Here is a 12,626-nt window from a genome sequence, read left to right as displayed (position 1 = left end):
CAACATGGCGGAAGATTTTGGCTTCATTTTCATCTTAATTTTCACAGGGGTGTTGGTGCTGCTCACAGACTGTAAAAAAGATGGATGCCGCACCAATACCCCTGTGGGGCTTTCTTTGGTCAGCCATTTTTAGTATTCTAGCTTTCAGCCTTTTAGGGTTTGCTTACATATATTTTTCTTTAAAAACTAAAGCTGTTCAAAACTCTTTAATACCCAGAACTTGGATCAGGCCAAAAAATCCAGCCCATCCCTACCTACGCCTGTGCACATATTGTCCGGGTCTGACCCAATTTAAACCTGTCATAAGTGACAAGTAGAGAATTTTAACTACAATACTGAGAAAGATTAAATTTCAGATTTTTCAGAATTATGTTAATAAACAGTGCAACATGGAGGAATTATAGGACTATTATTTAATAAAACTGTTGATTAAAAATGGAACTCCAAAGTGTAACAAGTGAAGGATCTAGTTTGTGTGCAGTGAGCAGACCAGGGCTATGTGATTTATAACTTTCTAATTTGTGCAACTTGTGTAAAAAAACAGTGTAGCCTATTTTTGCTGATCTCAGTCTAATACCTATACAGACTTTTGGTTTAATATTGTCTCTGTCATTCTGATGTGGAATAGGTGTAAGAAGTGTAAGAAAGTACAGATATATTGATATATCAATGTATTACTATATTGTGTTCTGTAATACCACATTGATTCTCTAAAACACAGTACTTGTATTTAATAAATAGTTTACATGCCAAGATTAGAGGCAAACTGTGTCAGTATGTGATTTAAATAGCAAAGTTTGTTTTATAACCTTCTATTACGATTGGATAGAAGTAAACGTTTTTAGTTACTGTGACAATTTCCCTAAAATTTACTTTTTTAAAAAGTCACAGTATATCTTAATATATATTATCACAATCCCAGTATTATTGTACATCTCAGATCACCAGTTTCTTGCTCATTCACAGCCATAATCTGTAATGATTTGGAGAAACCACAATCTCATTTTATAGCTTAATGTTTCACAACATGCTGGAGTTGTTTGTACAGCAGTTCTAACTGAACTGAACAGCAGATGGCGCTCTTGTTCTTTCTGTGGCTTGTGGTGTCTGAATATGACAGAATGGCTTTGATCAGAAGCTGTTGTTGACTTCTGTTTACTGTGGCTTCAGGCTTAACGAATATTTATGTTGCACCTCCTATACCCATCACTGCTTTACTAAAGTCGTCAGTCTCAGACAGTTTAGTGCATAAAATGAAGCTGCCCATCTGTCTGTCTGTCTGTCTGACTGTCCGTCATTCTTTACTCCAGAGTGCAGCTGCAGTTCTGAGCATTCCAAGTAATCCAGTATGTGGTACATAAAACATGTAAATCATATTAATGTGTGTATCCACATTAACGTGTGTGTGTGTGTGTGTTGTCTGTCTGCAGTCTGCAGGAGCTGTTTAGTGAAGTATCTGGAAGAGAACAACACGTGTCCCACATGTAGGATTGTCATTCACCAGAGCCACCCACTGCAGTATATCGGGTAAGTGTTTACTGCAGCAGCCATGCTCGACCCACCCTACGTACACACACATACTCACACTCATACACACACTTTAACATCCAGCCACGCCAACACTCAGACGGCTCTGTCTGTGTAGTGCCTGATGCAGCCCTGTAGGGGTCTACCAGAACACACTGTTCTTGTTGACACAAACAGATTTGAGAGCTTTGATCTTCAGGATTCTGCATGTTCTGTTCTTTACTGGGGCACAATATTAAGGTTTTATTCAGAGGCATATAATATAAACTGCATGCAATGATAAACAAAACCTATATACAGCTCTGGAAACAAATAAGAGACCACTTAGAAATGGTGAGTTTCATTGATTTTGGCAAATTAAAAATCTGGAATATAATCAAGAGGAATGAAGATGAATGATCACAAGTTATTAAACCAAGCTGAACTGCTTGAATTTTTGCACCAAGAGTGGCATAAAGTTATCCAAAAGCAGTGTGTAAGACTGGTGGAGGAGTACATGCCAAGATGCATGAAAACTGTGATTAAAAAAACAGGGTTATTGCACCAAATGTTAATTGTTAAACTCCTAAAACCCAAATATGAATACGAACTTGTTTTCTTTGCATTATTTGAGGGCTGAAAGCTCTGCATCTTTTTTGTTATTTTAGCCATTTCTCATTTTCTGCAAATAAATGGTCTAAATGACAATATTTATTATTTGGAATTAGAGAGAAATGTTGTCTGTAGTTTATAGAACAAAATAACAATGTTCATTTAATCAAACATATACCTATAAATATCAAAATCTGAGAAACTGATTCAGAAACTGAGGTGGTCTCTTATTTTTTCCCAGAGCTGTACAAAAAACATCATAAGAAAGCACACATTGGAAATATGACTGTGATATGTGACCATAAAAGGACCTGTAAAAATGCTCCAAAATTACTTCAAATTATTAATACAGTGTTACTACAAAGCCAAATAACATTTTTATAAAAAGTAATAATATTTTATAAAAGTTAATACTGAAGTTCAGTATTGCTTATAATTTATTTACCATATCATACAGCTAAACCTAACTGTGTTTAAAGACATTTCATCATATTTATCAATACTTTTACATATGGACAGAACGCACAAGTAGCACTGGCATATTTAAAAAAAAAAAGTCAATCCAAAAACAAGAAAAGGATTTATTATAGAATTTGTAATATATATATATATATATATATATATATATATATATATATATATATATATATATATATATATATATATATATTATAATTGGAATGTTATACTGTTATCACTCTATTTAGTTATATATTAATAATAGTAATAATATTAATTGCTATATAAAGAAATGAAATGTGCACTTAGATACCTTAAACTTTGCACAGCATTGTCAACCCATCCAGTAAAAAATATAAAGGGCAACTGTCAGCTCCAAATCATTCCAACAAAATAATTACTGAAAATGTTGTACAACAATTTAATCTGACTGTGCAATATGAACAAATACTGATTTATCCTGCAGCAGGGCTGAGTGCAGTCTTGTTTCCCTTTATTACTCATTTTATCTCTTCCTCTCTCTGTCTTTCTCTCTCACTGTCTGGCCCGTCTGTCTTCTTCAGAGCCCTGTGGCATCACTAATACCCACAAGCACTGTAAAAGAATGGTATTTCTTGTAGAAGCATCAGGAGACTTGTTGCTAACTGCTGCGTGCTTGGACTGTGGGCAGTGAAGCTACTGAATCGTACGTTATCCTCAGTGAGAGTCTGGGCTGAACTGGGACTCCTGTTTAGTGGAGTAGTTTGATTTACACACATGCAGTACCCCAGTGATCAGTCTGCCCAGGAAGTGCACTGAGCTCATGCAGTAGAGGCCTATTCACTGTACTTCACTGTATTTCACTCAACTGTTGTAGTCAGTATATCACAAAATAAGACGGTTCTCTACAATACTTTATTTAATATCAGTATTTAAAGATCTGCCACATTAGAAACGGACAGCACTGACTAGAGCTATAAAATATTCCTTTCTATTTTAAAGGGATTAAAAACTGTTCAACACAGTAAAACTGGCATGAACCCAATATAAAATAAATATTTTATGTAACTTTTTTTAAGAATAGCCAGCAGCTTTCTTCAGCCCTATAAGCACATTTTATATTAAACAAGGTGCGAACATAACCTCCTTATATTTTATTTCAGGAAAATGCATAATATGAAAACAACTGGCATATTAAACATTTTTAAAGATTTCTGACAGAAGCACAATCCTATATATTGTACTGTATTTAAAGAGGTACATTCTCGATTACCCCATTATAAAAATCGTATCAAACCAGTAGTATAGTAATCGCATTAATTTGATTGATCTCTAAGCACTCATGCAGGCTGACCTAGAATCAGATTTTGGCTTTGCAGGCAACAAAAGATTTATCATTAAAAAAAAAAAAAAACATACCTGTAAGCAATGACCTGTAGAAAATGACCAAAACTATTTGCCACAAAAGCACTTCCTTCATTCATTCAAATAAGAGAAAAGACTTAAATAATATTAATATATTATAAATCAAATTATTACTTGTAATAAGACTTTAAGTCATATTACAGTGTTTACTCTAATGTTAGTATGCTTTTAGCAGTCGTTGCACTTTACTGGGTTCCAGTAAACCAAAAAGGATTCAAAATAATGTTCGAATAGTGTCCGCTAATAACAGACAGAAATGCTCCCTGTAGCCACAGGGCTGTGTGTAGACGGAGCTCTTACAGTGAAGTCAGTCTCCCTTTAGCTCTAACTCAAGTAATCAGATCAGAAAAACAGTTGACTAGCCAGCTAGCTAACTAGTTTGCTAACAAACTAACTAACAAGCTAGTTAGCTAGCTAGTTAACAAACGATTCAGTTAACTAGCTAAAAACTAGCCAGTTAACTAGCTAAACTATTTAGTTAGCTAGCTAGTTCTTTAGCTAGTTAGTTACCTAGCTAGCTAGCATCACAGCTAATCTACTTCAGCCCAGCCGAGACATAAGCACTCATTTCTACCAATGCTTTTGTCTTTCTGTTTTTTTTTTTATGTATTTTTTTGCTTCATTACATATTTATGGCGTCCTGGAAGTCTTTAACACGTATTATAAATATTTAAGAGAATATGAGAACCTGTTTTCTAAGAGCAAGGTCTGTGAGTGTATGCATGTTGATTGGTGGGGTTGGTGGTCTGTATATGCCTTTTAGCTCTTTTTGTTTTTTTGTCGTCTGTGTGTTATTGTCTGAATAATGCCTGAGCCTTTGGGCCGGTTGCCAGTTATTTCATAATTGTCATTTAGCGGCAGCACAGTAGCATTTGCACGCTCATGAAAAACGCTTTGCAAACACATTAAATATTCACTGTGCTGCCTGTTTTTCGATGTTGTTTGTTTATATATTTATTTATTTTTCGCTCGAGGCCTTTCAGATGGCGGCAAGCGCAGGCCTGTAGCCAGATGAAAGGCGGGTGGCGTGCGGGTGAGGATGGAGTAGGGGATGGTGAGGGTTTTAAAGCCTGTAACAACGGCGGGTTCCCCCTCAAAGCAAATGCCATCCTCACTGACTGCACATAATTAACGTGACCTTAGTTTAACATCCTCTGTATTTGCCACCTCTGCTGTTTGATCGCTGGCAAGCGGATGCTGGATTGTCTGTGTGTTATACCAGCCTGAGCCCGCTAAGCCTGATCAGAAACACACACTCAAATACGCACACACACACACTTACACACATGCTCTTATGCACACGATTTGTTGATCTCTCTTAATGGCAGCCACCTTCCCATCCCCAGGCCCCTCAGCCCCCGCTATGGTAGCGTGGTGGTGGTTAATTGGGCTGCTGTTTCCCCAGTGTGTGGTGGGCCTGGGGGAACAGGTGGCCCTTTTGGCTGGGCATCAGGGACATGGCCTTTTCTCCTTCCTACCCAGTGAGGCTGAGGATGAGCTAACATTGGCCTGGACTCTACCATACAGCTCATGCAGGCTGACCTAGAATCAGATTTTGGCCTGTGGAGGCAACAAAAGATTTATCATTAAAAAAAAAAACAGACCTGTAACCAATGACCTGTAGAAAATTACCAAAACTATTTGGCACAACAGCATTTCCTTTTTTCATCCAAGTAAGAGAAAGGCTTAAATAATACAGTATAAATCAAACAGTGACTTGTAATATGATTTTAAGTCATATTACAGTGTTTACTCTAATGTTAGTATGCTTTCAGCAGTGGTTGCACTTTACTGGGTTTCAATAAACCAAAAAAGATTCAAAATAATGTTAGAATAGTGTCAGCTAAAAACCGTCAGGAACGCTCCCTGTAGCCACAGGGCTGTGTGAAGAAGGAGCTCATACAGTGATGTCAGTCTGCCATCAGCTCTAACTCAAGTAACAGTTAATCAGGTTAGAAAAACAGTTAGTTAGTGGGTTAGTTAGTTAACTAGCCAGCTAGCTAGCTAGTTGGCGAACAAACTAGCTAGCTAACTGGCTAATGAACTACCTAGTTAGCCAACTAATTAGCCAGTTAAATAACAAACAAACTAACCAGTTAACTAGCTAGTTCTTTAGCTAGTGAGCTAGCTAGTAGCTAGTTAGTTACCTAGCTAGCTAGCATCACAGCTAATCTACTTCAGCCCAGCCGGGACCTGCAGCACTACATACAGTTCTCTTAATTTGGATGTTAGCATTTGTTGCTAAATTGCTCCAGTGCAGGAGAGGCAGGTGCAGTGTCTGCATCGCTTGTTTCAAATTAAAAGACCTCTGCAGAGGTTTGTAATTGTGTGAGCCACAGTGCAAAATGTAAATATGTAGTAAAAACATTATTGTAGTTTGTTGGTAACTCTGCCGGGAAGTAAAAAAAAAATGTTTTTTCAAATTTTAATTGCCTTTTCTTAGAAAAAAAAAACAAAAAGCAAAACAAAAACACATTCATTCATTTAATGTGTAAATTAGTAAAGGGGTGAATTAAATGGAATATACATTAAATATATATATATATGTCTGAATTTCTGTCAGAAATGTTTATTTTGGCGTATCACTATGTTTTAAAGTATGATTTTACTACTTTGTGGGAAGGCAGGGTTACACTTAGAAAGGAAGAGATTGACAGCCTTGGCTTGAACAGGTCACCTGCATTACATTGAGTAGCTGAGTTGTAGTAGAGCTGTCGGGCATCTAGCTGGTTAATCATACTATGATTGATCTTGTGGTGTTGTGCTGTTGGTTGCATTAACAGACACTTTGCTTTTATTAGATTATTAGTTGTTACTGAATCAGGGCTTAGACAAATGACCATTGACTTCTATTATGATCATGCTTTACCAAAGAGAATACAATCCACAGTGGCTGACTGCATGATACAGCAGATACAGATACAGGAGATAAAGATTATGTTGAAAAATCCTGGACTGTTAGTGCATTGTGCAATCAGTCAGAGGAGAGTCATAATACAGCATGCGAGAGGCTTTAAAATGTTTCAGAAATGATTTTGATATCCAGTGTCTCTTGCTCTTTATGTGGCAGCAGTGGATTGTTGTTAGTGTTTGCCAGAGGGACCTGCTGCCCCAAGGCTTTCTGACTTGGTAACAGGGTCTCAGGGGCGAACTGCACAATAAGGTACCATAGAGATGAACATGTCAGCGCTTGCTTAGTAGCTGTGGATCTTTCTACAGCATTAAACAGTGCAGAAAACCAGGAGTTTAAAAATGCACACACACACGTAGCTGAATCCAAAAAAATCATTAATTGCAACACAGTGCTCGATTGTCTGTGTATTCTGAGATATATGCAAAAACTGAGTTAAGTTAAGCATGTGATTTAAGCAGGTAATTGGTTGAGAAATGAGACGTTTCATTCATCACGAATCATGACTGAGGTCACTGAAAGGATCAGTGCTAATTTTGTTCTCATATCAATGCTAAGTTAAAAATACTGACACTGACACTTTTTTTTGCACTTCTCCACACTCCCATTCAAATCATCCCCTCCTCTTTTTCTTCTTCTTCTCCTCCTCAGCCATGACAGAACAATGCAAGACATCGTCTACAAGTTGGTGCCAGGACTGCAGGAAGGTGTGTACATTTCTTTTCTTTTTGTCCTCCAGCATGTCCTTTCTTATATTTAAACACTCATATATTCAAATCAGCTTGTTTTCTTCTCCACAACACATTAAAATTGATGCTTAAGAGCTTTGGGATTGTTGTGTTTTGAAATGATGAAAACAGCCTCCAGCAAATGAATGTCAGCAGTGAGTGATAACACTGATCCTGAAGTTATTATGCATCAGACAACCACACACACACTGACTTACACTGGGCTTTGCTGACCAGAAGTGGTATTTCAAAGTTAATCTCTGACTATTTCTCTACCCCTGTGCAGCGGAGTTGAGAAAGCAGAGAGATTTCTATCAGAAGTTGGGTATGGAGGTGCCTGGAGACATCAAAGGAGAGCTGTGCAACATGAAGCCCCACCTAGATACACAGCGCAACGGTACGGCCCTCACATAACCTCTCCTCTAGCTGGCATAATCTTCTTAAAGTCACAGCCTGACAGAATATCGCATTTATATATTTGTACCAAACATAGAACATTACTTTTATTATAAACTTTATTGCTCTGATCTACGCAGTTTTTACCCCAGTAGTCAAAAATACACTTTTATTACAAGTTTTATTGCTCAAATTTTCCTTAGTATCAGAATATACACTTTTATTGCAAGCTTTATCATTCAGTTTTTTCCTAGTAGTAGAATATACATTTTAACCACAACAGTCATTACTCCATTTTACACAGTTTTACTCGACGAGTGAAGTATAAGCTTTTATTACTTGTATTATTAGTCAGATATGAACAGTTCTATTAAAGATGTAGCCTATTAATCAATAAATCAATCAATCAATCAAGTTTATTTACACTCGGCAATACATTGAGGGTAACCCTCATTTTCAATACAGCTGAGCATTTACAAAATTAAAGGGACTGAAAAATAAGTTTAAATTATAAAAACAAGTAAACAATATAAGATTTAAATAACAAGAAATGCAGATATTATAAAATGTAAAGCAATAAAATAAAGAGATAAATAATTAAAAAAAATAAAATATAAACACAATTAAGGACTTAAATAACACATACAGTTGTGGTCAAAAGTTTACATACACTTATAAAAAAACATAATGTTATGGCTGTCTTGAGTTTTCAATAAGTTCTACAACTCTTATTTTTCTGTGATAGAGTGATCGGAACACATACATGTTTGTCACAAATAACAGTCATAAAATTTGGTTCTTTCATAAATTTATTATGGGTCTGCTGAAAATGTCACCAAATCTGCTGGGTCAAAAATATACATACAGCAACAAAATTTGTCAATTTTGGTGATGTAGCGAGTTGTGTCAATCAAATTAGCTTCATGTCATGGCCTCTTCACTTCTTCAGTGATTCTGATTGACTACAGCTGTTGACTTCTCATGAGCCCATTTAAATAGGGCTCATTTGACCCAGTGATTAGACTCAGCTACAAAAGCTACAATGGGAAAGTCAAAGGAACTCAGTGTGGATCTGAAAAAGCGAATTATTGACTTGAACAAGTCAGGGAAGTCACTTGGAGCCATTTCAAAGCAGCTACAGGTCCCAAGAGCAACTGTGCAGACAATTATACGCAAGTATAAAGTGCATGGAACAGTTGTGTCACTGCCACGATCAGGAAGAAAACGCAAGCTATCACATGCTGCCGAGAGGAGATTGGTCAGGATGGTCAAGAGTCAACCAAGAATCACCAAGAAGCAGGTCTGCAAGGATTTGGAAGCTGATGGAACACAGGTGTCAGTCTCCACAGTCAAGCGTGTTTTACATCGCCATGGACTGAGAGGCTGCCGTGCAAGAAAGAAGCCCTTGCTCCAGAAAAGGCACCTTAAGACTCGGCTGAAGTTTGCTGCTGATCACATGGACAAAGATAAAACCTTCTGGAGGAAAGTTCTCTGGTCAGACGAAACAAAAATTGAGCTGTTTGGCCACAACACCCAGCAATATGTTTGGAGGAGAAAAGGTGAGGCCTTTAATCCCAGGAACACCATGCCTACTGTCAAGCATGGTGGTGGTAGTATTATGCTCTGGGGATGTTTTGCTGCCAGTGGAACTGGTTCTTTGCAGAAAGTAAATGGGATAATGAAGAAGGAGGATTACCTCCAAATTCTGCAGGAAAACTTAAAACCATCAGCCCGAAGGTTGGGTCTTGGGCGCAGTTGGGTGTTCCAACAAGACAATGACCCAAAACACACATCAAAAGTGGTAAAGGAATGGCTAAACCAGGCTAGAATTAAGGTTTTAGAATGGCCTTCCCAAAGTCCTGACTTAAACCCCATTGAGAACATGTGGACAGTGCTAAAGAAACGGGTTCATGCAAGAAAACCATCACATTTAGCTGAACTGCACCAATTCTGTCAAGAAGAGTGGTCAAACATTCGACCTGAAGCTTGCCAGGAGCTTGTGGATGGCTACCAAAAGCGCCTAGTTGCCGTGAAAATGGCCAAGGGACATGTAACCAAATACTAATGTTGCTGTATGTATATTTTTGACCCAGCAGATTTGGTGACATTTTCAGCAGACCCATAATAAATTTATGAAAGAACCAAATTTTATGACTGTTTTTTGTGACAAACATGTATGTGTTCCGATCACTCTATCACAGAAAAATAAGAGTTGTAGAACTCAAGACAGCCATAACATTATGTTTTTTTACAAGTGTATGTAAACTTTTGACCACAACTGTAAACGTAAATGATGGGACTAAAATAGAGTTAAAGTATTTAAAAAATAAATAGAAGGATATATAAATAAATTAAATAAAAAGGTAAATGGTCAAAAGTAAAACTAGTAATAAAACAAGTAAAACGGTGAAATTAATAAAATAAATAAAAAAGCTAAAATGTAAAACCTATAATTAGATACATAAAAAGACAAAAGGAAAATAAATAAAAAGGTAAAAGAAAAAAACTCTACTAAAACAGTTACTGAAACAGTTATAATAGAGCTTACTTCGCTTGTGTTTTGTATAGTGTTGTAGTAATGTTAGAATATAAGCTATCATTAATAACTGTGCTGCTGAATCTCAGTAGACAGTTTTAGCTTTGTAGTAGGTTATACACTTTCAGTGCAAGTTTCAGTTTAAGCTTTCATCACTTGTTTCATTTCACTGTTTTACCCCAGTAAATGCAGTGTCGCAGTCTCACAAAGTCCTCACGGCAGTGCTCAACTATCTAGTAGATTATGGCCTTTTCTGAACAGTACAGACAGTCACTCCAACAAAAGTAGGGTCATTTGTTTTGATTTCCTTTTTATTTCAGAAGAAGCAGTGAAGGTCCATGTGTTCTTGCACTTTTGTACGTATAGTATAAATTGTAGTAAGGGCAAAAATCCTGTTAACATAGTGTTTGCCAGTATATAAAGTCAGTTAGGCGGAATATATCAAATGTAAAGCTGAAGAAATAAGGTAATATGAATACATATATACAGATATAATATTACTAAACACAACTACACATAGGAAACAATAATACATCAGTGAGCACACAATGCTTTGCGTTCAGGAGGTAATATAATAATAACTACATTTCACTATCACTGTATACACTCAAATTGTAGATTAACTAATAACTGAAAATGTCTTGTGTTTGGCAGCTGTTTGAGGACATCTGTGTGTTTAGCAGGTGTCTTATCCCAGTAAGAGCAGGGTTCTGTATTCTACTGTAGGCGTGCTCAGGTTGGTGCTAATGGTGTGTGTGGATGGCTACCCAGAGGCCTGCCAGGCCTGCAGCTTTAATCGCTGGCCTAATGCGCACGCCTGATTTTGGTAATTAAGGCTCAAATGGAAGTGGAAGTGGTCTCTCATTCCCCACTGTCACAGCAGGTTTGGCAGGCCTGAGCCGTTTCAGTGCAGTGCTCTGGGTCTGCCCTGCCTGTGAAGAAGAGTAGAAAGCCAGGGGTGTCAGGCTGGGGGGGTTATGCTGGATCGAGCGCTTAACACCACTGTCCTGCTCTGCGCTCTGATTTTCTAAAAGCTGAAAGTGGTGTCAGGAAGTGACACAGTGCTGCTAGTGGAAGCCTTAATGGCATCTTTACTGCTTAACAAGTGGCTTTGTGCACTTCAGAATGCACACAGTATCTGCAAGCGGGTGCATACATCTAGACCTTTTGCCTGTTTCTCAATTGTGCTTTCCTCAGAGTGAGTGTATCTCTGTGTATCAGCCTAAGTGGCATGTGCATCTTCTGTAGGACAGTTTAGTAAAGTTCATGCAATGCAGTTTGTGTAGAGTTTTTGTACTTTAGTCCATAATTGGGTAAAAAAAAAAAGGATTGAAAAGGCTTATATTGTAGTGGGGAATGTTTCCCCTCTTGGAATCTCTATAAAAGGCTTCAGACTTTATTTAGCTGTTTGACACAGTAAACAGTTTAATGTCTTGGTTAAAGTACACGAAAAATCCAAGGTACAAACAAATAAAAGAAGAAGAAGAAAATAAAATATGTTTAAACCAGTACAAATCAGGAAAAACATATTAATTTATTAATAGTCTATATATTTTTGCACAGAAAACATAACGGTTTGTATTTTTAATTTATGGATTAATAGATTCATCCGTTACAACAACACCTAATTGTTAAGATTTATTTTATAGATTTTTAATTATTAGTTACAGATAAATTAGTGGTAGAAATGTTCAGAATTGTTTATTTGCTTATAGAAATGATCAGCTGTTGCTGAATAATTGTTTGTAAAAATAGTTGCTATTTACACAGAATTGCCTAAATAAATTATCACTAAATGATTAATTGATTATATCAATCTGTGAGGAAACTGCAGATTAGAAATTCAGATTAATCATAAATTACTAATTAATCTCTTGTTGACTGAGTTTTTGCAGATTACTCATTTTATAGGATGAATTGGTCACTACAGATTAATTATAGTAGTAATTGTCGTGTGGCAGATTAATCACTTAACAAAATAATTGGTGGATTAATTGGTTGTTGCAGATGAATCACTAAAAAAAAAAGGAGTTGCAGATTAATTATTTACAGTAATAATCGATAGGAATAAAGA

At 36.7% G+C, this 12,626-nt stretch overlaps 1 protein-coding gene across 1 annotated transcript in view; it reads left to right on the top strand.

The window, feature by feature from the left end:
* Window positions 1-12,626, top strand: part of LOC103041260 (polycomb group RING finger protein 3) — a 68,537-nt gene that overhangs the window by 36,205 nt on the left and 19,706 nt on the right. Inside the window, exons 4-6 of the mRNA XM_022672093.2 lie at window positions 1,431-1,527; window positions 7,544-7,599; window positions 7,907-8,017. Coding sequence (XP_022527814.1) covers window positions 1,431-1,527; window positions 7,544-7,599; window positions 7,907-8,017 — 264 coding nt within the window. The remainder of the gene's footprint in view (window positions 1-1,430; window positions 1,528-7,543; window positions 7,600-7,906; window positions 8,018-12,626) is intronic.

This window comes from Astyanax mexicanus, chromosome 2, assembly GCF_023375975.1.
Source record: "Astyanax mexicanus isolate ESR-SI-001 chromosome 2, AstMex3_surface, whole genome shotgun sequence".
Lineage (NCBI taxonomy): Eukaryota > Metazoa > Chordata > Actinopteri > Characiformes > Acestrorhamphidae > Astyanax > Astyanax mexicanus.
Note: the sequence above shows the minus strand (reverse complement) of the source record. Positions and strands in the feature narration are given on the sequence as shown.